The sequence below is a fragment of the Ochotona princeps genome, chromosome 21, assembly GCF_030435755.1.
Source record: "Ochotona princeps isolate mOchPri1 chromosome 21, mOchPri1.hap1, whole genome shotgun sequence".
Classification (NCBI taxonomy): domain Eukaryota; kingdom Metazoa; phylum Chordata; class Mammalia; order Lagomorpha; family Ochotonidae; genus Ochotona; species Ochotona princeps.
In genome coordinates this window covers 31,518,128-31,544,451 of record NC_080852.1, presented here as the reverse complement: position 1 = coordinate 31,544,451, position 26,324 = coordinate 31,518,128, and the positions used below count along the sequence as shown (strand labels likewise).

Below are 26,324 nucleotides of genomic sequence, written 5' to 3'. Positions count from 1 at the left end.
TGCCTCCCAGAGCTGCCTTAGGGGCTGAGTCCGGGACTGTGAGAAACCAGCCTTGCGTCTGCTGTCTCATGCTGCTGCTCTCCCGCCTCTAACGGAGTCATCTAGACAAGCTGAGACTGAGTCAATACTGATTCAGATCAGTACTGTGTTTCAGCTTTTCTCTCAGCATGGGAGGGTAACGATAGGGAGCATATGCAACAAGGCAATCAGCAGTCCTAGACAAAAGGTGCTTTCTAACTCCTTCCTCTCACACCCACAGAATTCTCCCGATGCAACCCAGCTCACCAATCCCTGCTACCCTTGGAATTATACTGCCAACTTCACCATGGGGAAGATATTTGACAGTCTGTGTACAATGGAGCAGAGGCCAGCAAGTTACAACCCCAAGGACGTCATCACTTTTGAAGGAACGGGGGACCCACAACTGTGTAGGGAGAAAGTGGCTTCCATCTTTGACTTCAAAACTTGCCAACATGGACAAGAATGTTCCTTTGATGGAATTTATCAGCCAAAGGTTCAAGGGTCATTTGTGGTGAGATTCTTTTTCCTCCTCCTGTCAAACATTTGCTTCACATCTGGCTGTAGTGTAACCTGTTACCCACTGACTCATTCCCCGCCTTGGAGCGTCCATACAACGCCCCAATCCAAGCACTAATTGTTTTCTGTTCCACCTGTCCACAGGCTTTTGCTGGATTCTACTACACGGCCAACGCTCTAAATCTTTCAGGAAGCTTTTCTCTGCATGCCTTCAACTCAAGCTCCTGGTATCTGTGCTCCCTGCACTGGAGTCAGGTCAGTATTTTACAGAGAAAGGAACGATGGCCGCATCAGAAGTGTGTGTGCGTGCGCATTTTGAAGTTAGTTCTTGTACTCTTCCACTACTATCACATCTATAAAGTGGAGATTACACGAGAATTGTGGCTGGTTTATGGCAGAGTGGATTAAGCTGCCGTGCGTGATGTCAGCAACCCGTACTGCAGCATTGGTTGGAGTCTTGGCTATGCCGCCCCCGATCCTACTCCCTGCTGACGTGCCGGGGAAGGCAGGGGAGGAAATCACCAGGCCCTTGCCACCCATCGGGGGGGACCAGGACAGAGCTCTAGTTCCTGGTTTTGACCAGATCCATCCCTAGCCATTTTTGCCATTTGGGGAGTAGTACATTAATAGAAACTACTCTCTCTCACGTTTGCCTTTCATATAATTAAATCCCTAAAAAAAGTAAAACTAAATAAATAGATAGATAAAAAGGAAACCTACCCCAAACCTGTGTTATGGTTTAATTTTACAACCACATGGATAATTAGGACAGTAAGTAGGCAAGTAGCACTCAGGGTATTTATAGATTATAATCATGTGATAAGGTATACAAATATTTATTATGCTGCACAACTGTATTAGCATGAGAATACATGAAAAGTTTCATGGAAATGGGATTGAAGTTTACTTTGTGTAAAAAAAAATCTGAAATCCATGCATAGTTTTTCTTTTTTTTTTTTTAAGATTTATTTTTATTGGAAAGTCAGATATACAGAGAGGAGGAGAGACAGAGAGGAAGCTCTTTCGTCCGATGATTCACTCCCCAAGTGACCTCAATGGCTGGAGCTGCACAGATCCAAAGCCAGGAGCCAGGAACCTCCTCTAGGTCTCCTGCACGGATGCAGGGTCCCAGGGCTTTGGGCCGTCCTCGACTGCTTTCCCAGGCCACAAGCAGGGAGCTGGGTGGGAAGTGAAGCAGTTGAACCACAAACCAGCGCCCACATGGGATACTCGGCCAGGACATGAAATGGCACCCATTTGGAATCCCAGAGATTTAGCCACTAGGCTATCACACTGGGCCCAACTCCAACTTTCAAATAAAAATAAATACATTTCTTTTAAACCTACACACCATTCAGAATTTCTTCTCTTTTTCTTTTTGTTGATATGAAAGGAACAAATTTCATATATACAATTTTTAAGAGCATAATGGTACTTTCTATCCTCCTCCCACACTCCCACCTCCTTCTTTTTTCATTTTTCTTTTAATTCTCACAAGGTCATACTTTCAATTTACCATCATGAGCTCAAATCTCCACTAAACAAAGAATTCAACAGGTACTAAGTAGAAAAATCACAAAAGCTTCTTAGATGTAATACCATGTATCTACTTCTTGCTTGTATTACTTGTGTTTCTAGAGTTTCAGCCGAGTCTTTGCCTATGCCAATGCTTTGTCATGTTCTCCCTGTTTTCCTCCTGTGAATTGATAGCTTCAGATCTTGAGTTTAGAGCCCTGGCCCGCTGTTGACTTGATTTTTGTCAAGGGTGTTAAGGGTCTTGTTTTATACTTCTGCGAGCAGAAATCTGATTTTCCCAGCACCATTGTTCCTGTCTCCAGGGAGTGATTTTAGTTCATTTGTCAAAGTGTTAGTTATAGACAACTGGATTAACTTCTGGGGTCTCTAATCTGTTCCATTGGCCTACATGTCTATTGTTATGCCAGTACCATGCTGGTTTGATTATAAGTGTACTGTAATATGTCTTAAAATCAGATACTGTGATGTCGCCAGGATTATCATTTATCATTGTAGTCTCTTGTGATTTTCCGGATCTGAGAAGACTGCTTTTGGTCTTTTGTTTGGGATCACATTCAATCTGCCAAATTGCTTTGGCTAGCATGGACACTGCATACATGTCAGATTTTTTAATGTCCATTTCAGCTTGCACATCTGATTCCCAACTTCAATGAGGTGTACGCCCGCTCCTACTGCTTCTCAGCCCATTACATCTACCACCTGCTCGTAAATGGATACAAATTCACGGAGGACACCTGGCCCCAAATCCATTTTGAAAATGAGGTAACTCAGAATACAGATCATCTCAAGGGAATTTTGTATGTGTTGTGTGGGTGACATATGAGAGGTAAAGGCACGGGTGAGTTAAACTTGTTGGCTCAAGCTGATCAGTCTGACCAATCAGGAGCTTTCCAGAAGGCAAAGTAAGGAAGAAATGGAGGAGTTGCTTCTGGAAGACCCTCCCGGGCCGAGGAAAGGCCTGGAAACAGGCAGAGAGGGGTCTCCCTATCTTTGCATTCCCAGAATTCAGAATGAGAATTGGAACCTAGCAGGTGGTCCATATACTCTTGTTGAATGACAGATATGTTAAGGATCCTATTTATGGGAGTTTTTATCTTGACAAGAACCTTCAAGAATAACAATTTTAAAAGAGCATAGTAACTAATTGTTTCCTGTTTTACATAGATGTTAGAGTGAGATGCAGACTTTAGAGCACCAGCAGTTCACATTAGCGTTAGATAAGAAGTTTCTCTGTAAGCATGCAATTTACTGTATTTACTTATAAAGTATTGAGGGATGGGAAGTTTTTTTCCATAATATGCATTTTCTTGAACTTTCTGGACACGTCCTGTAGGAACAGATTTCACCAAAATCCAATTTCACCAAAATCCAATTTCTTAAATTCTTTTAAAATGATGCTCGTGTGTGTGAATGATTGTCAGGTGGGCAGTATCTCCAGACCTCCAGGGATTTAGTCCTGTGGCGACTGAGGCCAGAGTTATGCTCTCCACGCTCTGGGAAGGTTTTCTTATTTTAGGAGCAGCTGACAGGAGGCCCAAAGGATGTCTGCAGTTAATATGCTCCACACCAGCCTCAGCAATGATTAGATTAAGCCAATCAGTGTCCTGCATTTGGCCTGTGACTATCTATTTTCACATAAATAAAACTGAGTCGTGGATTAAAAAAAAATCAGGATATCTGGTGTCATGAGGCCCACTGGTGGCAGGTGCTCAGCTCCACAGTTAATGGATCTAATTACTAAGAATGGAGAACATTACTTGGAATAAAAGTGTAGATTGATACAACACTCTAGATTTAGAGTTCCTTTCCTTTAATTATAAAAACTTTCTCATCCAAATTAGTTTTTCAAACTAATTAGAAATAGTTTGAAAGATTTTCCGCACAAAGACTTACACTGAAAGTATTTTTTAGAGAAAGCAATTAAACAGAAAGTAAACTCAGGAGATGTCGCAAACACATAAGAAATATGAATAAATGATGCTGTGGCTTAAAATTTGTATTAGAAACAAAAAAAATTACTGCTAAACAGAAATTAAAGCGAAAAATCCATGCACTCAACCCAAGTATGGAAACTCCAACCTCAGGGTTTGACACAGCAACACAGGAGCAACCTAAAATGTTCAAGGGGAGCACATGGATATAATTTTTTAGGCAAGAAAGAAGAAAATAGCACTAACGAGGACATTTTGAAATACATTAAAAAACCAAATATGCCAATAAATTATAACAGTCCTCTGTAGACCCAACCTCCTAGTTAAAGAACTATTAGGTTAGATTTTTAAAAACTCAAGTAGATGCTGTTTATAAGAGAAACACTTGTGCTTTAAGCATAAGGATGTCAACAAAGGAAAAATGTGTTTTTCAATTAGTAGGCAAATACTACTCAGATGAAAACTGGTTTATCTGGTTAGTGTCTAAAAAAATATAGTCTTTAAAACAAAAAATACCAATCAATCCAGACAAAAACGGCTACATTGATTAATTAATTCACTATGAAGATTATAAATTCAAAATATTTATGCACCTATTAAGCAGTCTAAAAACTTACAAGCAAAAGTGGATGGAACTACCGGAAGAAATGAACAATTGGGACAGATCCCATTCTGAGAAACCAGCCCTGAGGGCAGATCCTCTGGCACCCCTAGACAATGGACATACTCTCACTGGCATGGAGGGCGCCTCTGCACTCACGGGCCCTTCTGACGTCTCTCTGCTGGATTGGACCCTAAAAGTCTCTTGTCTGACTGTGAGCAGGCCCGCTGACCTCCCTAGGACACAGCGGCTGCGGGAGCTTGGTGGGGTTGGCAGGGTTGTGCCTGGGAATGTAATTCCAACCTGAGGACTAACACGTCTTCTTTACTCCACAGGCGGGGAACAGCAGCATAGCCTGGTCTCTCGGCTACATGCTCAGCCTGACCAACCAGATCCCAGCTGAGAGCCCCCTGATCCACCTGCCCATTGAGCCGCCCGTCTTCGTGGGCCTCCTTGCTTTCTTCGCAGCGGCTGCCTTGCTGTGTCTGGTGTTCCTTCTGTACCTGTGTTCGGTGTCCAGGACGAAGAAGCACTCTGTGCAGGCCTTTGACCATGCAGTGGATTCCGAGTGAGCTTTTAAGCAGGTGCTAGAGCCTGAGGGGAGCCCCAGGAGGCCCCAGGTAGGCAAGCCAGGAGGCTGCTCCTGGAAACACGACAGAAGTCAAATGCCTAGGTCGAGTGCCTCTCAGATTCCGATTTCTGCCAAAGCGCTTCATAGGGATCCCCTGGACTCCTCTGTCTCGCTGCTCCTCCAGAGCCCTCCCCGCCCCACTTGGGGAGCTGCTGGAGACTAGAGGAAGGGTGAGCCGTCAAGGTCAGGTTCTTTATTCTAAGTGCCCCAAAAGGAAGAGTGGTACACAGTATGGTAGTTTCACATTGAAGGGTTGACCTCAGGGTTCAGTTTCCATTTTCCCTCCCTCAGTATTTCTCCTGGCCAAGACTCAGCATCCGGCTCAGCCAGGTCATCCATTTCATGGCTTCCTCCCTTTGTCCATTAACCTAGACTTTCTGTGAGCAATCGCAGGGGCATTGAGCTCCCTCAGACTGGTAGAGGATGGCACCCGAGGGAGACGCTGGTCCTGGGCAGGCCCCTGAGTAGCAGGAAAAACCTGCAGAGCTGAGACTCAGAGGAAGCTTTCCGGAGAACGGCAGGCCATTCTCAAACAGAAATCACACTCCAGGCTCTGGTCAGTAGACCGCCACCTGCTTGGGAATGTCCTCTGCAGCTCAGCCTCATGCTGCTGTGTCTACTTGGGAAACCCATGAATTCCTTGTACCATAAGGTGACTGCACTCCAGACCTTACTGCCGTGCTGGGCTATCACTTAGAGCTGCCTTTCCGTGGTCACCATGGTGTCACCAGAGTTTGCCTACCACTCTTACATGTGTGCCTCATGCCATCCTAATACTTCCTGTCCTATGATTTGCTGGCCAAGTTACTTTCCCAGACACAGGCCTTCCTGCACAGTTGCCATAGATCTTAATATTGAGGGAAATAAAGGGAAGCTGCAGGCATGTTTTTCTCCAATGTGAGATGAGGAAGAACTCAGGCTAGTCCAGTGGCTACCAACTGAAGATCAGCGTTGTTTCAAATTGCTGTTTGTTAATGGAATGTGTAATAAAGAATCTCTAATTTTGACTTGGCAACGTATATGTTTCTTAAATTGCACATGATACTCTTTCTTAACGACCCAAAGTGTTATTTATAACAAGTGTAATTTTTAAAATTTAAAGACATTTGCTTTAAAAAGAGACATATTCATTTGTTTGAAAGATACAGAGCAAGAGAAACAGTTATCTTCCGTTTGGCTGGCTCACTTCCCAATGGCTGCAAGTCAGGAGTCAGGAGCTTTATCTGGGTATCCCACCTGGGTGGCAAAGGTACCAGCACTTGGCCATCTTTTACTGCTTTTCCAGACCATTAGCAGAGAATTGGATTGGATTGGAAGCTGAGCAGCCAGGATTTGAACTGATGCCCATATGGATGCCAACATTATAGGCAGTGGTTAAACCCAATGTGCCACAATGATGATCCCTAGGAAAAAAAAATGTTTCTTTTTTCAAACAATATTTTATTTATTTACATGAAAGGCAGAGAAAAAGCATGTGCGCATACACACACAAAGAAAATCTATCCACAAGTTCACTGCCCAAATGGCCAAAAGAGCCAGCATGGGCATACTGAAGCCATGAGCCTGGAATTCCATCTGTGTCTCCCATGTGGGTGACAGGGGCCCAAAGACTTGGGCTGTTTTCCACTGCTTTCCCAAGGGCTTTAGCAGGGAGCTGAATCAGAAGTGGAACAGCTGAGACTTGGATGCTGGCATTGCAAGTAGTGGCTTAAAATGCTGTACCACAATGGCAGCCTGTCTAAAAAATTTTCTAAAGAAAACTTTCCTGGGCTTGGTGCTATGGCTCAATGACTATATCATCACCTTGCAAGTGCTGGGATCCCATATGTCCTGGCTGCTCCACTTCCCATCCAGCTCCCTGCTTGTGACCTGGGAAAGTAACAGAGGATAACCCAAGGCCTTAGAACTCTGCACGCACATGGAAGACCCAGAAGAGGCTCCTGACTTCAGATCGGCTCAGCTCTACCCATTGTGGCCATTTGGGGAGTAAACCAACAGATGCAAGATCTTTTCCTCTGTCTCTCCTTCCCTCCATAACTCTAATTGCCTTCCCAATAAAAGTAAGTAAATCTTAAAAAAAAAATTCCTAAGGCAGATGGTAAATGGGCTGAGTCAAGCTAGGTCACAGCAAAGGCTGGCATGTACAAAAACTGAGGCGGGGCAGGCATGGTGGGGACCATTGGAGCTTGCTCCAACTAGACCATGGCTTCCGCTGGTACGCGTGAGGAACGGGTCTGTGATGCGCTGGATAGGCTGGGCTGCAGTACCCATTCGTTCACATGAGATGTGTGGCTGAAGCAGAACTGACCAGGCAGCTGCATCCGCTGCATCCACAGGTATGTGTATTGGCTGGTGCAGGTGACGGACGGCACCTGACCCTGTACTGGCCGGTACACATGAGTCATGTCTGAAGTCATCCCAGGCAGGGTTTCTTAGAGACTCCCCAGCTAGACTGCTAAACTCAGACCCTGGTCACAGGGAAAATCCCAGAGTGTGCTGGCTGACCTTGGAGTACATGTATGGGGAATGAGCCTCCCTGGTTGCTGATGCCTGTGCGGTGGACAGCATGTCCAGATGTGCAGAGTGGGCTTGACAGACAGCACATTTAAGCCAGCAGGGGGCATCAACTGCCTCGTCAGAAGACGGAAACAGACCAGGTTGGACAATTCTGACCAAGCTTGACAGTATGTTCCTGGATCTGTGGCTGTACTAAAGTGGACTTTGTCAACCAACAGACCTTGGAAAAGATTTTCTCAATCCTTGTGCAATGAAACCAACAACTTCTCAGAACTATCAAAACCACTCACATAACACCCTCAGAACACACTACCCAACATCAAGGTCTCTAAGGCGTCATCAAAGGACCTTCCCCCATCCCTATGGACTAATGTAGTTTGACAGCAAGCACCAGCACCCTCTCTCCTCCCTTGTGGACACAGAAGAAAAAAGAAGAAAAAAATATGTCCTACCCACATTTGTCCATACCTGACCCTCCCCACTCTAATCAGAGGCCCACATGGGTTTGCATCCCTCTCAACTTAAACAATATTCAAATAAAATCTGAGGGCCCGGCACAGTAGCCTAGTGGTTAAAGTCCTCACTTTGCACATGCTAGGATCCCATATGGGTGCTGATTTGTGTCCCAGCAGCCCTCCTTCCCATCCAGCTCCCTGCTTGTGGCCTGGGAAGGCAGTCAAGGACGGCCCAAAGCCTTGGGACCCTGCACCCACATGGGAGACCAGGAAGAGGCTCCTGGATTTGAATCAGCATAGCCCCTGGTCTTTGCAATCGCTTGGGGAGTGAATCATCGGACGGAAGAGCTTCCTCTCTGTCTCTGCTCCTCTCTGTATATCTGACTTTCCAATAAAAATAAAATAAATTTTTAAGATAAAATAAAATTTGAAGAAATTTTTTAAAACTTTTCTGACTCAAGAAGATTATGTGTTAAACATCACCCTTATTTCATACTTTATTTCACTTGATAAGCTTTTGTTTCCTTGAAATAATTGAGCCAAACATTTGCACACTTTCTTGGACACCATATGCCTTGTGAGTCCACAGCCTGCCACTCAGGTCTTTATTGCCATCCAATGGCTGCTCCATTACCAACTCTACCTTTGCAGACCAGTCCTCCGCACTGGGACTGCGGATCAACCTTCTACCCCTCCAAACAGTTCTAGCTTTACATTATCCACAATGCTTTCTCTCTCACACCACAAACTGGTAAATAACACAAATTACCCAGAAATCTCAGTTCAAGATACAAAAGGGTAGTTTTTCAACAAGTTCATGGAAAAATCAAAGTAAAAGCTAAGCTACAAAGGAAATCTATGTAAATAAGTTTTCCTACTATGTTCATCAACTTTCTGAAGACCCTTTGTGTGCAGGGATTTCAGATCTTTAGCGCCAAAATAGGTTTGCCCCTTGATTCTATCTTCCGTGAATCTCTTGACATACTTTGTCATCCTTGCGCAGGGCCTTGCTAATCTTAGTCTCATTCCAATTTATGTATACATGCTGCTGAGCAAGCACAACATACTTTGTTATACCTTAGAAAATTTTTTTTGTAAACCAGAATACAATCTAACCATTATTTTTAGTAATTGGCCCCGCATCCTATTGTCAAGACATATTTAACAGTGCTTGGCACGATACCCAAATGGCTAAATCTTCCCCTTGCACGCGCTGGGATCCCATATGACAGTCGGTTCGTGTCCTGGCTGTTCCACTTCCCATCCTGCTCCCTGCCTGTGGCCTGGGAAAGCAGTCGAGGACGGCCTAAAGCCTTGGGACCCTGCACCTGCATGGGAGACCCGGAAGACACTCCTGGCTCCTGGCTTTGGATTGGCTCTGTAAACTTGACTTTCCAACAAACATAAATAAATCTTTTTTTTAAAAAGATATAAATAACAGTTTCATGGGAGTCCACGTTTTATTCATTGAAAATAAATAAATCATAAAAAAAAGAAATAACTGACATTGGTTTCCTTTTGAAATATATGGTGCTTGAGTGCCCTCTTCTGGAGCCCTGTGGGAAAATCTTTCCAGCTTGAACCTTTTTTTTTAATTGATAAAAATATTGGGGGGAAAATCATTAGTTCAGAAATATTTTCCGTATCATAAGGTGTGAGTACAAGTGGCATTCTAAATATCTGATAATGTCTATAGGATGATCATCAGTCTTTGTTCAGATGAGAAAATGGTATTGTGGATTTTCTTCCTCTTAAGTTCCTTACTGTGCAGCCACATACTGAGCAATTTCCAGATGAAACGGAAGTCTGTATAGCAGTGAAGGATCAACAAAATCAGTAAGCAAGTAGGGGGGTAAACGTTAAGCGATTTATTGAGACTGAACTGGGCTCTGGCTGAGCAGGTAAGTGCGACATCTGCAGAGCACAGCCAGCAAGAGCGCTGTTCTGAAGAGTGCGAAAGAGCCTGATTCTGCTTTCTGATCTCTGGCCCACAGCCTTGCAGCGTATTGAGGCTGACTATGTACAGTGAAACAACTGTAAAAATAATAACAGCAACACACACACACAGCCGTTTCCCTACCCCATGACTTTGTGATAAATCAATGAAACAATACAGTAGGCCAAAGAAGTCTAACGCGCAGCAGTATCAAGCCAGCCAAGGCCTCTCAAACACATTCTCTCTAGGTCATCCTGAGTGTCTCCGTCTCTTTAAAGATGGACAAGGTACACTGCTTGCTCTGGGATCTCAAACACCCCAGCACTCATCTCTGCCACCACATTCCCCCCACATCTGTGTCCCCCCACATCTGTGTCCCCCCACATCTCTGCCACAACTTTCCACAGCAAAAAACACAAGCGCCTAAGTTTCACTAGAACGTGATGAGTGTCAGTCCATTCAACACAGCCAACACAAGGGGCACCTGCTCTGTGGGTCCCGGCCCTGCCAGGCTGCCAGAGAAAAGCTCTCACTCCTAGACTCTAAGAAGGATGAAAACAGGAGCAAATCAGACTCAACTCTTGTGAAGGAAAGGCCAGTTAGGGACAGAGCCCAAGTGCTGTCAGGTGAATTCCTGACACCAAGCTGTGGGAGGGTGATAAATCAGAGATCTGTCACGGGCCAGAGTGCTGTGGGGCAGGGAAGGTCTTATCAACCACAAAACCTCCGCAGCCCAGGGCTTGACATACAAAACAGTGGCCAAAAGATTCCGAGTCTGATCATCGTATGTACAGAAATTCGCATCTGTGAAAACAGTTTCATCATAAAGCATTGAGATCGGCAGTAATTCAGAACTGCTGAACTATCAAGACCTCTTAAGCAGGACCCTCAGAGCAGACCCCACATTGGGGACCCTGGGGTGGTGTCAAGTGGCTGTCCTCCATCCCAGGGTGCAGAGGTGTTTGGGAAGCTGGGTGTGGCTTCTCTCCTTATCCCTCTTCCCCCAGATACAGGCAGGAAAAAAAGAGAATGTGAAAATAGTGATCTCACCCACCTTCCTGTGGCCCTTGGCCCCTATATCCCTAATCAACTATGTAAAAAAATAAAGACAATCAGTGGGGAAAAAAACAACAACAAACTTCTCAGCATCATGGTAGTAAACAACATATACAATCCTATAATTTAAAACATGCTTCTCACATCCCTTAACTCATATTCTCCTTTCAACACTGCTGAGGAAAACACAGAAAACTTCCATTCCCTTTTTTTTTTAATTGGGAAAGGCAGATGTACAGAGAGAAGGAGAAACACAGAGAAAGATCTAGTGTCTGCTAGTTTACTCTCCAAATGGCCACAAAGGCCAGACATGAGCTGATCCAAAGCCAGGAGCCAGGAGCTTCTTCTGGGCCTCCCAAGTGTGTGCAGGATCCCAAGGCTTTGGGCCGTCCTCCACTGCTTTCCCAGACCACAAGCAGGGAGCTGGATGGGAAGTGGAGCAGCGAATCAGTCCTTATATGGGATCCTCCTGCTTGCAAGATGAGGATTTAGCCACTAGGCTGTCGCACCAGGCCCAATACAGAGAACTTTCATACCCCGTTTCAAGGAGGAAAGGAGGCTAAAGACGTTAAAAAAATCTTCCCACTTCAGGCAGCCAGAGAGGGATGGTGGGAAGATCTGACTCAACAGTCTATATTTCCTCCAGCAAACCACACTACCTCTCTTACAGAAAGCCAGGTGTAATAGCTGAACTGGTGAACTCACTCCCCACCACTGGCAATGAGCGTATTTTTCTTTTTCTCTTTTTCCTGCTCTGTGGAGTTCCCCTTTTCCCCCATCTTAACTCCCATCAGAGGAAGCTGGGATTATTCCATACTAGATGTTTTTGCTTTTTAAAAACTAGAATTGTGTCTCTATGCAATATTTCTCTTCAAAGTTTCATGTTTCAACAACAGAAGGCTTAAAAAATGTACATGGCCGCTTGTATTTAAGAGTCCCACAGGTAATTGTTTCTCTACTGAACCACAGTGATTGGGTTTCAAATTCAACATTCATGCCTGCCTTCCACATAAGTAACCCTTAACCTCACTGCTCTAGAGTCACAGCGTCCACTTCTTCTGGAAGAATCTAGGTAATACAGATTTTGCATTTACATAAAAAACAGACAGCAAAATCCAAAGCCATGGTCAGCAGACACATCTGCTCTGTGACAAGTTCCAGGCAATGTACTGAGTTTATACATTCAGCAGACACTGAGCCAGCTCCGCTTGGCCTGCTTTCCTGATGTTTCTCTTTCCTCTTGTTCCCAGCGTTCACCTCATTTATTCAGACATGCTGGTAGCAAGCCAAGAGGTAACAGTTTCTCAGGATGCCCTTAACAGTCTCTGACTTTACTCAAAGTACCTAGAAATTTGAACACCGGTTCCATTGCAGAGGATCAAATAATATCTGGGTCCAGTTAGCACATCTTGGAAGCCAAATACAAGACTTTCGGTAAAGATGCCATAAATCCTTACCAGCTGATCATCCAGAATTACTTTCTGGCAGCCAAAACACCATGGAAGTTCCTTTGGTAGGCCTGTATTTCTAGTTTTCTTTTTAAAAATGTTCTGTCAAATTTTCAATCATGTCAGTGATCTCTAAAAAAAAAAAAAATCGCACAGGTCTGGACTGGCATCGGGGCACAGTGGGTTAGGTGCCTGCAACACCAGCACCTCATACGGGTGCAAGCTCAAGTTCCTGCTGCTCCCTTCCAGGTCAGCTCCCTCCTAATGCTACTGGGAAAGCAGTGGAAGACGGGCCAGTGTGTGGGCCTGCCACTTACAGGGGAGACCCAGAAGACTCTCCTAGTTGCTGGCTTTGGCCTGGCCCAGACCCAGCTGTTGCAGCCATTTGAGGAGTAAATCATCAGAAGGAAGATTTCTCTCTCTGTTCCTCCCTCTCTTAACTCTGCCTTTCAAGTAAATAAATCTGGTTTAAAAATCACACCAAAATCACACAGGTCATTACGAAGTCCTACCTCACCTTTTCAGGCTGGAAACAGAAACAGATTTCCTGCGGAGAAGCTTCCAGCGCTCCCATTTCTGATCAGGCGAAGGAACGTGGCTGCTTTTGCCTGACCCAACACTGGGGAGAGTCTGCAATACAACATGACAGAGTACGTATGAGTAGAGTCTTAGCGTTACTGAATCTTCTGTACAAGAGAACTTTAAAAAAAAAAAGATTTATTTATTTTTATTACAAAGTCAGATACACAGAGAGGAGGAGACACAGAGAAGATCTTCTGTCCGATGATTCACTCCCCAAGTGACCGCAATGGCTAGAGCTATGCCAATCTGAAGCTAGGAGTCAGGAACTTCTTCCAGGTCTCCCACATGGGTGCAGGGTCCCAAGGCTTTGGGCCGTCCTCGACTGCTTCCCCAGAGCACAGGTGGGGAGCTGGATGGGAAGTAGAGCTGCTGGGGTTAGAACCAGCACCCATACGGGATCTCGGCACGTTCAAGGCGAGGACTTTAACCGCTACACTATTGCGCCAGGCCCCACTATGCTCCTTAATCTGTGTTGCGAAATATGTGAAACCTGTCCACTTTGTATAAAGTCTTCCCCCCCCCCAAAAAAAAGAGGAAAGACAAAGAGGAATTGGGGGCTTGTGGTGAGGATTCCACTAGTTCACTCCTCAAATGTTCACAACACCAGGAGCTGGGCCAAGCTGAAGCTGGACACCAGAAATTTCATCTGGGTTTCCCGCCCCCTGCCTGCCAACCCACAACTACAAGCCTCTATCTTGGCTGCAACACTTTCGTGTTCTTCAGATTTACAAGTATCTTCTTGGCACTACACCAATCACTAAAGAGCAGACACCAGCATCACCTTGCGGCTTGCTAAAGACAAAGCACAGACCACATACAAATCCACCTGGCTTTTGGGAGGCCGAGGTACGCTCGTGAAGGAGCTGGGAACCGCACCCCAAAGGCCTGACCTGTTCCTGAGTCCCTCAGCCTCACTGGAGCCTGGTGTTGGAGCTGGGCTGTTCAGGTAACTTCAACTCACTCCTGATCACCCAAGGCAGGAATACCAGTCACAAAGTCTGATGTCAACAGGAAACTGTACCTCTGCTGAGGTCATGTTACCTCTGAAACATGTCCTTTAGGGAAACTTCAGAAAACTGTATTGTGTCTTTCAGGAAAACTTCGAGAAACTAACTGAAACGTGTATTATGAAAAAGCTAGGCATACATTTCCAAATTTCTGCACCAAACTACACTTCCTTTTTAATTCCATTGTCCATGACCTTGGTGAGGTACATCTGTAACTCTCTTTTTGGAATGACTCACTCATTGAAAAACTGTGTGCTCTAAAACCAAAGACCCTCAGATATTTTACTTGGAATTTTTAAGAATATTCTATGGTCCCCTTCTCTTCCGCCCTTCCCAGCTTCCATGTGTACTCCTTCCCTTCCTCTCCCCTCCCCTCCCTTCCCTTCCCTCCCTTCCCTCCCTTCCCTTCCCTTCTCTTCCCTTCCCTCCCCTCCGTTCCCTCCCCTCCCTCCCCTCCCCTCCCTTCCATCCCCTCCCTTCCCTTTCTTCCCTTTCTCCCCTTCTCCTGCCTGTCCCCCATCCTCCTCCCCCTCCCTGCCCTGGCAGCCCCCATCCTCCACCCTGGCAGGAGATGTATCCATTCTAGTTTTATCCCCCTCCACCCCTGCTCCCATTCCTACCCTGCTAGAATAAAAGACCTACTAAGCGTCTCACTACGTCTTGGATTTTGGCTTGCAGTAAATTCATTGCGAAAAGAAGACTCCGTTGCAGGAAGTAGAGCGTATAGCAACTGTGAGGTGTTTACAAAAGACAGTGGAAGATTCTTATCACATAATGTGTAGACAATGTGCCAATGAACTTGAAGTTTGTGCAAAATGTGAAAAGAAAGAAGATATTGTTATTCCTTTTAACTAAGAACCTGAGAAGTCAGAAAATATTGATGGTTCCAACTGTAGAGGAAATTGGAGAAGAAACGAAGAAAGTGATGATGATGGAGATTTTGATCTTGATCGAGATGGCAGAGATTAACAACCCGGTGGATTCATGGAACTACATTAACAGTCAGTTTAACACCGTGAAAGTCTGGCCAGCTTTTGACTTTTTCAATCTCACAAAGGATACTTTGAAAACCTAATGAGGAGAGTGGAAAAAGTTGTAGCCAATAGGAAGTGTTTATACACAAACAGTATAAATTGTGTATGATGTGTGAATAATTATTAAACTTTCAAAGTTTTCTTATAATAAATTTTTCAAATGAATATACTGTAATATGCTCCACATTGAGAAGTGGGGTATCACATTGCAGTTTGTGGGACTTCCTAATACATAATTGATTGAGAATATATAATATAATTGATGATTTAAGAACTACCTCATATAAAAATAAGATGTTCTTATATTAAAAATATTCTTAGCTTCAAAAATGGGTCTGTGGTTGATAGGTGGATCTCAAGTAAGTGGTCCATGTGCAAAGCACAAGTAGTTTATGTTTCTATGATAATGTTTAACAGGGCTGGTATTGTGGCATAGTTGACCACAATTACCAGTATACTTCAAAATAGCTGGTAGAATGTTGAGTGTTTCCAACACACACAAAACCTGTGTTTGAGATAATGTTGCAACAATTACCCTGATTACATACTGTATGTATTTACTGAAATATCACATTATGCTCCAGAATACATATACTTGTGCTAATTAAAAGGGCTTTTAAAAAAAGATTTCTTTGTTTTAAAGTCACAGTTACACAGAGAGAGAGATCTTCCATCCCCCAAGTTCACTCCTCAGGTAGCCACAATAGTGAGGGTTGGGCAGAGCTGAAGCCAGGAGCCAAGAGATCTTTCTAGGTCTCCAATGTGGACGCAGGGGACCAAGCCCTTGGGTCATATTCGCCTGCTTCCCCCGGGCTGTTAGCAGGAAGCTGGATGAGCACCGGGACAGCTGTGATATGAACCAGGACCCATACGCGATGCCACCACTACTCCCTGCTTTTTTTTTTTTTAAGATTGATTTTTGGGCCTGGTGCAATGGCCTAGTGGCTAAAACTTGTCTTACATGTGCCAGGACCATATCTGAGTGTCAGTTAATGTCCTAGCTACTCTATTTTTCATCTAGCTCCCTGCTGGTGGTCTGGGAAGCCTTAGGACCACGAACCCACATGGGATTCCTGGAAGAAGCTCCTGGCTCCTGGCTTTGGATCACCTTAGCTCTGGCTGCTATGGCCACGTGGGGAGTCAACCAGCAGATGGAAGATTTATTTTTATTGGAAAGGCAGATTTACAGAGAGGAGAGACAGAAAGATCTTTCATCTGCTGGTTCATTCCCCAAGGGGGTTGCAACAGCCAGAGTTGAGCCAATCCAAAGCCAGGAGCCAGGAGCTTCTTCTGGGTCTCCCACATAGGTGCGTGGTCTGAAGGCTTCGGGCCGTCCTCTACTGCCTTCTCAGGCCACAAGCCAGATGAGAAGTGAAGCAGTTAAAACACAAACCAGCACCCACATGGGATACTTGCAATTATAGGTTGAGGATTAGCCTGTTGAGCCACCGCATCAACCCGCATTTTTTTTTTTTTAAACAAAGTACTTCAGGATTCTGGGTCACCTCTGATTCCCTTCTCCTGTTAGCTTACTCATTTCCATCCTCTTTGAGGCTCCAGACAGTGAATCTCAACTCTATCTCCAGTGACTAGGGCAAACCAAAGCAAAACACGCGTCTACTCAGAAGCTGATGGGAATACTGGGGCCTGCTAGGTTATAGGTAGTCGGTCCCGGTACGTGCTGCTCAGAAACGGGGTGTGCTGCGACCCTCCCTCGCTGCCCCACCCAGCTTCGGCTCAACACCCCAGTAAGGAGCTCCCCTGCCCCTAGTATTCACCCCTTGCCATGAGTGCTGTGGGTAGGGCTTCCAGGGCAGCTCCCACTTAGCGCCAGTGAAGCTCCAAGATGGCCTTCTACACTCCAAAGTAGTTAAAGGTACAGGCCCGCCTCGCTATCCCTCTAAGAGGCAGCCTTTGGCAACGGCCCTGAGTTCACAACAAATATTGAAAACTAAGGAGCAGGACTGGCACAGTGGCTCAGTGGCTCAATCTTTGCCTTGCACTCGGCGGGATCCCATAGGGCTGTCAGTTCATGTCCCTGTAGCCCCACTTCCCATCCAGTTCCCTGCTTTTGGCCTGGGAAAGCAGTGGAGGTTCCCTGCACCCACGGAAGTGTCTTGGGCTTCGGATTAGCTCAGCTCCAGCCATTGCGCTCACTTGGGGAGTGAGTCATCGGACGGAAGATCTTCCTCTCTGTCTCTCCTCCTCTCTGTACACCTGCCTTTCCAATAAAATAAATAAACCTTAAAAAAATCTTTTAAATTAACGAATATTTGGAGAGGGGAAATGCACAAATCATAAGGACAGGGCTTTGAATTTTATCAAGCAAAACACTCTGGTAGCCAAGACTGGTGACATTTAGCAGGTAGCTGCTGCTGCCTGCACCGTTGTGAGTAAACAACATTACTCCTAACAGCCACATGCTCATTTTGACCTTTAAGTATACAAATAAAATCATACAGCTGGGTCCAGTGCGGAAGCCTAGCAGCTGAAGTCCTCACCTCGAACACGCCAAGATCCCATATGGGTGCTGGTTCGAATCCCGGCAGCCCCGCTTCCCATCCGGCTCCCTGCTTGTGGACTGGGAGAGCAGCCGAGGATGGCCCAAAGCTTTGGGACCCTGCACCCATGTGGGAGACCCAGAAGCAGCTCCGGGTTCCTGTCTTTGGATTGGCTCAGCTTCAGCCGTTCTGGTCACTTGAGCAGTGAATCATCAGATGGAAGATCTTCCTCTCTGTCTCTCCTCCTCTCTGTGTATCTGACTTTGCAGTAAAAATAAATAAATCTTAAAAAAAAAAAAAATTCTTGGGCCCGGCGTCATGGCCTAGCGGCCGGGATCCCATATAACATATGGGTGCTGGTTCTAATCCCGGCAGCTCCACTTCCCATTCAGCTCCCTGCTTATGGCCTGGGAAGGCAGTCAAGGATGGCCCAATACTTTGGGACCCTGCACCCGTGTGGGAGTCCTGGAGGAGGTTCCTGGCTCCTGGCTCTGGGTCGGCACAGCACCAGCCATTGTGCTCACTTGGGGAGTGAATCATCAGATGGAAGATCTTCCTCTGTATCTCTCCTCCTCTCTGTATATCTGACTTTATAATAAAAATAAATAAATCTTAAAAAACTATTCTTTTTTAGCAACATAGAAATTTCAGTTTGAAAAACAAAACAAAAACCATACAGCTATATTCCTTGTGTCAGCTACCTTCCTTTGGTGTTACATGTACAGTTCATCCACCCATGTTCCATATAGTTGTGAAGACCTCATTATTACAGGCTACCCAAGTTGATTTCCTTATTTGTGGACCTTTGAGTGGCTTCCAGTTTGAAGCTATTATACCTTTTCCCCCACACAAAACAAGGTTGATGTGAACATTCCAATTCCTGTTGTTGACTTTGTCAATTAAAAAGTCTAATGTCTGGAAACTAACTCATTCACCATCAATTTGAGTCACTCAGACCACTGGTGTGCTAAGATCAGCAGGAAAGATGGTCCCTGGTGGGACAGGCTGAGGTGGAGGCCGAGGGGGAGATGACCAAGGTACTGCCTTCCCCAAACTTATAATTCACACAAAATTACCATAACTCAGTGGACAGAAAAATAAATCAAGTGACTATAACTGTCACAATAACCCTGAAGGAAATAAGCAAGAGAGTCTATTTTTATCTAAAAAGAAATACCTAGACAAAAGAGATGAGTCGGCAGACAGATTGAAGGGCACCTCTGGAAAGGATGTGCTGAAGTCATAGCAGAAATCCTAGCCCAGCTAAGGCCAGTTGCGGCTGAGTGTAAGGGCAAGGCGTGTGGACGTGCAGCATGGATAGAGGAGCATGGGATGCAAGGTCAGATATGGAGTTCACATGTGATTCTCAGCACTGGGAAAACCACGGTATCTTAAGCCAGAAGTAGTATGCTATGATTTGCTTCTTCAAAAATCCCTTTGACTTCCTAGCAGAGAATGAAGACAGCCAGATCTTTAAGAGGCTGGTAGAGCACTCCTTGGAAAATGGGCCAGCCATAGAGAAAAAGCCTGAAATCCATTTGGGGAATTGTGAGCACCAAATCACCTTACGTGATGAAAACTAACACTGCTATATTGGAACACGTGTTCTGATGTGATACACCCAAGGACACAGTCCTTCTACGGATAAGGTCCTGACTCTGCTGATCTTGTTTCCTCTTGCCCACTAGGTAACCTGGCATTCATCCCAAACCCACAGAATAAACACAGCTGTTAAAGATAGTAGGCCAGGCATTCCCTGCCAGACACTGACCCCTGGAAAGTCCTTAATAGACACCTAAACTAATAAAACTGCTTGAAAAATTCCACTCTCTCCTGGCTGGCCAGAGGCCTCCTGGGTTTCATAGTTTGGGGGAGCACTTGTCCATAAATCTCGGGTGAGCTGGACTCTGTGTATTCCTGAACTGGTCTTCTTGTTTCTTTAGGCCTACCTTCCACTTTTGACAGGCAGCTTTCACATACTGTGATTTCTTAAGGGGGTAAAAAAAAAAATCTGTATTTAGACCATCTACAAAACCAATGAGCCAAGAGCCAGGCTAAACACCGTGGTTCTCCTACATGGATGGCAGAAATGCAAGGGCCTGGGCCAACTTACCACAGTTTGGAATGCTTTTTGAAAGGGGAAGCTGATTGCATTTGATACTCCTGCGTTAATGAGAACTGTTAAAGAAAAAAAAACTGCCAGATTTTCATAACTGACGATGGTGGAGAATGTGTCTGTCGTTCGGAAGTACACATTTGAGAGCACGACCATCAAGTCTCGAGTTTCTTCTCAAACAGTTCTGAATAAAAAGATAAAGCAAACGCAAATAGCACTCAGGGAATCTACAAGAATTTATGGGAACTCTTAGTTCTATGTAAACTAAGACTGAACCACACGAAAATACATCAGACTGAGTGGGATGAAGAAGCGAAAACCCTAACGCTTATGTAGAAAAAAAAAAACCCACCCGGCAGAGAACTAGTATTCGAAAGAAGGTTTGACGAGGTGGAGTTTTCATGGAAGGCATGGCTCCTGCGTTCCTTTGCCTAACTTCCTCGGGCTGACTCTCCCCGAGCCACATCCCCAACGAGCTGTACGACTTGTTCTTACAAGCCAAGCCAGGGCGCCGCCATATTTTCCCAGCAATCCCCTCGCGCCGCCAGCGCGCAGGCGCACAGACACGCAGGCCCAATCGGCTTCCACGTCGACGTGCTGGGGGCGGGCGGCCTTCTGCACATGCGCAGGGCAAGGGCGGGCCTCCTTCCTTCTCGCCGAACGCCGCCGACATGGTGAGTCTCGTCTTTCCCCGCTCCGGCTGGAGCGACCATGCTGCTCGGCCTCCGCCTCGCTCCGGGCGCCGAGGGGCTCGTGGCTCCTCTGCAGAGTCGCGGGAAGCGCGCGGCGGGGCCGGGCTGGCCGGTTGCGCGGCGTGGAGCGCGTGGCGGGCCCGGGATCCCCGGCATGGCCAGACCACGCGAGCGCGCCGCCCAGCCGGGGCTGGACCAGCTGGGCCTCCGGGGCCAGCGGGCGCTGGGCTTCCACGCCGTTGTCGGTCCCTGGATCCTGGGCTGGCGCTTTTGCTTGTCTTTCATTGGAACTCACTACTTTTGTTTTTAAGCCCGATGGTGAAGGATTGCTTATAAACCCTAGAGTTTTTACTACTTTTGGACGCCTCGTTGCATTTGATTTCCCTGCCCGTTTTAGGTGTTCAGGCGCTTCGTGGAGGTCGGCCGTGTGGCCTACGTCTCCTTTGGGCCTCATGCCGGGAAGCTGGTCGCGATTGTAGATGTCATTGATCAGAACAGGGTGAGTGTCCCGAAGAGGGGCCGCGACTTACTGCCCCACGGGGACGGTGGGAGGAACAGTGAATTCTTCCCCCGTGTCCCCGAGGGTGGGAAGTTCTTTGGGGGGCGACTGGGACGTTTTGCGATGAGGTCTTGGTCTTGTGTTCTCAGGCTTTGGTGGATGGGCCCTGCACGCGGGTCAGAAGGCAGGCCATGCCTTTCAAATGCATGCAGCTGACGGATTTCATCCTCAAGTTCCCACACAGGTAATCCGCCTCCTCCAGGCTGCAGCCGTTGTGTCTGCGTGTTACAGAAAGCTTGCTTAGTATGGTTAAGGGGGAAATGTCCCTGTGCGTTTCCTCTGGATGAGCGCTTCAGCGTAGGAGCCGAGGGGAGGGCCTGGGGTTGTGGAAGTAGACTTGTTGGTGGGTGTTTGGGATGCCTCCATGCCATATTGGAACGGCTGGGTTTGGAGACCTGGCTCCAGGTCATTTCAGCCACTTGCTCATGAGCGTCTCAGGGTGATGGATAAAGTCGTTTGGGGTACTTGGCTTGCCCGCCACACGGGGAAAACCTTGGCTGAGCTGCAGACACCTAGCCTTGGCTAGCCCAACCCCACCTGTAAGAAGCAAACAGGCATTAATGTGCCTCTACTGTGTCCTGTGTTACCTTTGCCACCCTGTTGCTGTTTTGTGGTTTTATTTGGAGTTTGCTTTCTATTTCTCTCGATTCCACACTGCCACACCACCCACCCCAACCCCCCCATAAGTATTTTCACACAGCAAGGTTCTATAGGAATTTTGGTTGCTCTACTAAAGAGAATCTTTTGGTTACTTTCAGCTCTAAAGCAAAAATACCAATTTTTGTCTCTAAACATGGTCATTGTCGCTAGTCAGGCTGTCAGTGACTGATCATGCGTAAGGTGTTCAGCGTGAAAGGCTTGTTCTCGGCTTGTATTCCGGGAACTGAGGCAGTGGTAAACAGTTGGACCATGGCAGTTGAAATACTGGTTGGTGTGTTGCTCTGTGGCATTTCTAGTGGAACCTGTGTGGGAATGTGGCCATCAGAGTCCTGAAGTGACTGTAGGGGAGTTTGCTGGTTGTTGAAAATCAATTAAATGCACTGGGTTGTGATTTTGATTGGAAAAAAAAAAAGTAAAAAAATTTAGGTTGTGTTAGTGAACCCCATCACCGTGGGAAAATACAGTACGCAGGGAGGGATGTGTCTTAGGCAGACGGCAGAAGCTAAAGTGGGAAGGGTGTACTGCAAAGGATGGACAGCTGTCCTTAGTCATGTGTAATCTGAAAGGTGGTCTTTAATCGGTTGTCTTGGCCCTGCAGCGCCCGCCAGAAGTATGTCCGGAAAGCCTGGGAGAAGGCTGATATCAATGCAAAATGGGCAGCCACGAGATGGGCCAAGAAGATTGAAGCCAGAGAAAGGGTAACACTCCCCAGAGTTTGGAGCAGGACTTTTTTGGGGTGTTTGGTCGTGGTGTTAGAGGGATGATGTGTTTCTTCTTTGTGTTTTTTATTTAACAGAAAGCAAAGATGACTGATTTTGACCGCTTTAAAGTCATGAAGGCAAAGAAGATGGTAAGAACTGTGTCTTAACTGCTTTGATGAATTGGAGGAGGAGTAACCAGTATTTGTGGGTGCTTTGTGTGGATGGAAACTTTTGTTTTTCACCATGCTCATAAGGAATTCTTTGTGGGAAATAAGTTGCTTAATGTTTTTTCTGAAAACAAGCATCAGTTGGAATTTTGTGTGTCTGAGTAAATGCTTTCTTACGTTGGCATTTTTCAGAGAAACAGAATAATCAAGAATGAAGTTAAGAAGCTTCAAAGGGCAGCTCTGCTGAAAGCTTCTCCTAAAAAAGCGCCTGTTGCTAAGGGTGCTGTGGCGGCTGCGGCAGCCGCTGCTAAGGCTCCAGCGAAAAAGGTGACCACAGCAGGCAAGAAGGCTGCGGCCCCGAAGGCCCCGGCCCAGAAGGCTGTGGCCCCGAAGGCGGCAGCGCCTGCCAAGGCCCAGAAGGGCCAGAAAGCTCCAGCCCAGAAGGCGTCTGCTCCGAAGGCATCCGGCAAGAAAGCATGAGCAGCTGTTGGGGAAGTAATAAAGCACCTCTTTGACGTGTTGGCCAATTTGTCAAGTCTGTGTATTTAAAAACTGGTTTAAGGGATTTGATCAGGTTTGTGAACTTCAAGAAAATTGTGTCAGATAATTCATACAATGCCATGGTAAGGTTGTGCCTTGTTAGTGTATTTCTGGGACATCATAGAGTGGTGTGTTTATGCTGCAGGTGGAGAATGGATCCCTGATACCTAGGTTCTGAAATCTGGCTTTTTGGGTGCCTGACCTGAACAGCCTCAATTAATGGGTTCAGAGATATCAACCTGAGGAGAGGAATTGGAACTTGAGTGCCTGATGGGCAGAGTAAGGCACAGTGGAACCCATCCAGGCAGCCTTGCAGCCCAGGTTACTGCCTGAAGCTGGCAGGGGCAGAACCCCCGCTCACTGCAGGTGTACGTCCTCGCGGGCCGTCCTGGAGTCACTGGGGGTGCTGAGAAGCTGGATAGAACACATCACCAACAGCCAGGGGTGCAACAGGTTCTCAGCTGGAACCACTGAGACCCACAGGCCTCCCGGCTTCCTAGGGAGGCCCTGACGGCAGTGAGGGCACCTCTGCCCTGAGCACTTCTCACAGGGCTGATGGTTGTTGGCGTGAGCGGCAGTCCAGATCCTCCGGCGTCAGAGCCCTACCAGCCTAAAGGCAGTGCACCCTCCTGCCCGGAACAGCTGGTGTCGTGGCTTTCTGTCCCATGACAGACCAGGGCTGGGTGCCTATTACAGCGGTCACTTGCATTCAGATTGCGGGGTCTACAGGCAGCACCTCCTCAGGGACGTGGGGTGCGACCAGATCTCCTTTGTGCTTTTGTCCTGCAGCCCTCAGTTGTTCTGGGCTTCCATGTTTATTTTGGCATGCTCCAGAAGCGTGCAGGACAAAGGATTTTCTCAGGCCACTGATGTGCTGCTGGTCTTGACTCTGGGTTCATAGACAGTTCTAGGAATTAGTAGCTGTTTGGGGAAGATTTACCTGCTGGTAAGTCTGGCACCCAGATCCATGGAGCGCGTAGTTGAGTACAGCCAGCGTGTGCTGAGAATGGGTTTCCAGGGACAGTGACCAAAGACTGCAAGGGTGCCAAGCACCCGCATCAGATTGGGTCTCGCTGTGTTCTCGCTCCTCTTAGCTCTGAAGGTTCTTTGCTTTTAGATTTATTTTATTTGAAAGGGAAAAAAAGATCTTGCGTCTGCTGATTGACTCCCCACAATGGGCAGTCGGGAGCTGCTCTGATTATCCCATGTGGTCCTGTGCCTCATGCAGGATGCCCAAAGGAGCTTAGCCTCCTGTGTCACGGTGCTGGCCCCTGTAGGTTCTTGCTTTTCCCAACACAGGGCAGTGCTTGAAGCCAGTGGCCGTCCACCAGGATCCAGTGTGGTCCCAGGTGAGCCGAGCTGCCTTCCGGCTTCCCTTGGGTAAAGCACAAATCATTAGTTTAGGTCTGTATTCAGGATTGCCTCCATCTTGACTATTCCAGAAAGGAGAGGGTTAGGGGAATTGAGAGAGTAGATTAGTGGGAAAGAAGGAAGCTGCTGGCCAAGAAATTTGCCTGGCAGGTGAGCATCCGTGTGCACGCAAGCTGACAGTTTTGGTGAACAGACCACCAGCTTGGGCCCCACCTCCCACCCCAGGCCTGGCTTGAAAGGCAGTCTCTGACCCCACCCAGACCGCCCGAATCGGAACCTGCATGTTCACAGGATTGGGGAAACAGGGCCAAGTTAAAATCTGAGGAGTGCTAGGCTGCACCGGAGAGGTCAGGTACTGAGGTTCTCCTTGTGGGGGTGGAATTTGCCCTCCCGATGACCCAGCTGGGAGCTGTCTTTACTCGGATGCATCACAAGCCTCTGCACAAACGTTTAATTGGTCTGTTTTTTTTTAAAGATTTATTTTCATTACAAAGATATACAGAGAAGAGGAGAGACAGGAAGATCTTCCGTCCGATGATTCACTCCCCAAGTGACCACAACGGCCCGATGCGTGCCGGTTCAAAGCCAGGAGCCAGGAACCTCTTCCAGGTCTCCCACGTGGGTATAGGGTCCCAAAGCTTTGGGCCGTCCTCGACTGCTTTCCCAGGCCACAAGCAGGGAGCTGGATGGGAAGTGGAGCTGCCGGGATTAGAACCATGACCATATGGGATCCCGGTGCTTTCAAGGCGAGGACTTTAGCCTCTAGGCCACGCCACTGGGCCCTACTTGGTCCATTTTTAACTTCACGACTAAGTGGGTATGCACAGATGTTTGATTATATTTTACTTGATGGTCAACCAGGTGCTTTTAAAGATAATTCTGTAAGTTACCATAATCATTTTCTTCAAAGCAAGCCATTATTCATTCTTCAGTAGTAGCCACTGGGTGACAGCCAGGACTCCAGGGCCAAAACACATGCGATTACCTACTAATCAGTAATACATTCCCACTACATTTCTGTTTCCACAACTTGCCCATCACTTAATGGGAGAAACTTTTCACAAGGGAAAAACAAAGATCCAAGGCAAAAGTTTCAAATATTAAATTCCCTACAACTACAGGCTCTATAATCCTATAAACAAACAGTAATTAGAAGCATATCTATGACATTAATAAACGTCCTTTAATTCCTCTAGCCAAAAATTATATAAGCAGCTAAAACATACATTTCCTATGCACTGAACAGTGCAAGGACAGGTTAGCCTTTAAGGTCACAGTAACTATGTATTGCCATAGCAGTTTCAGCTCATACTCCCATTTCATTAATTTTTAGGATACTTAACAAGCCCTATCTCAGAAGGTATGCTGCATGACTGGACTAGATTCCGGGACAATGGGTAGGCACACAGTAAGGTGTCCAGAAATGACATGAGCTTAATTGTGCCCCTGTGTGTAAATTGGTAAAGGCCTCATCAATATATGATTGGCAGCATTAACTCCCAGACTCGTATTGGTTGCAAAAACCATCCCACAGGGGCATTTTTACAGAGAGGAGAGACAGAGAACTTCTATCTGCTGGTTCATTCCTCAAATGGTCACAGTGGCTAGAGCTGAGCTGATTTGAAATCAGGAGCCAGGAGTTTCTTCCGGTTCTCCCATGGGGTGCAGAGTTCCAAGGCTTTGAGTCATCCTCTGCTGCTTTCCCAAGCCATAAGCAGGGTGCTAGATGGGAAATGGGGCTGCCAG

General features: G+C 46.6%; 2 protein-coding genes and 1 non-coding gene across 3 annotated transcripts in view; 2 read left to right on the top strand and 1 right to left on the bottom strand.

The window, feature by feature from the left end:
* Positions 1 to 5,204, top strand: part of ENTPD3 (ectonucleoside triphosphate diphosphohydrolase 3) — a 34,157-nt gene extending 28,953 nt beyond the window's left edge. The window contains exons 8-11 of the mRNA XM_004581381.2: positions 260 to 532; positions 682 to 792; positions 2,698 to 2,835; positions 4,941 to 5,204. Of these exons, the coding sequence (XP_004581438.2) occupies positions 260 to 532; positions 682 to 792; positions 2,698 to 2,835; positions 4,941 to 5,177 (759 nt within the window). The 3' untranslated portion in view covers positions 5,178 to 5,204. The remainder of the gene's footprint in view (positions 1 to 259; positions 533 to 681; positions 793 to 2,697; positions 2,836 to 4,940) is intronic.
* Positions 5,205 to 9,166: 3,962 nt separating this feature from the next.
* On the bottom strand, positions 9,167 to 9,268 carry LOC118760348 (U6 spliceosomal RNA). Its single transcript, XR_004996733.2, has one exon. It is a non-coding gene; the product is annotated as a U6 spliceosomal RNA (small nuclear RNA).
* Positions 9,269 to 20,470: 11,202 nt separating this feature from the next.
* RPL14 (ribosomal protein L14) lies at positions 20,471 to 23,183 on the top strand. Its single transcript, XM_004581382.3, has 6 exons — positions 20,471 to 20,562; positions 20,978 to 21,079; positions 21,229 to 21,323; positions 22,398 to 22,497; positions 22,596 to 22,649; positions 22,860 to 23,183. Exons 1-6 carry the CDS (start codon positions 20,560 to 20,562, stop codon positions 23,145 to 23,147), a joined length of 642 nt encoding a protein of 213 aa, XP_004581439.2. The 5' UTR covers positions 20,471 to 20,559; the 3' UTR covers positions 23,148 to 23,183.
* Positions 23,184 to 26,324: the final 3,141 nt, after the last annotated feature.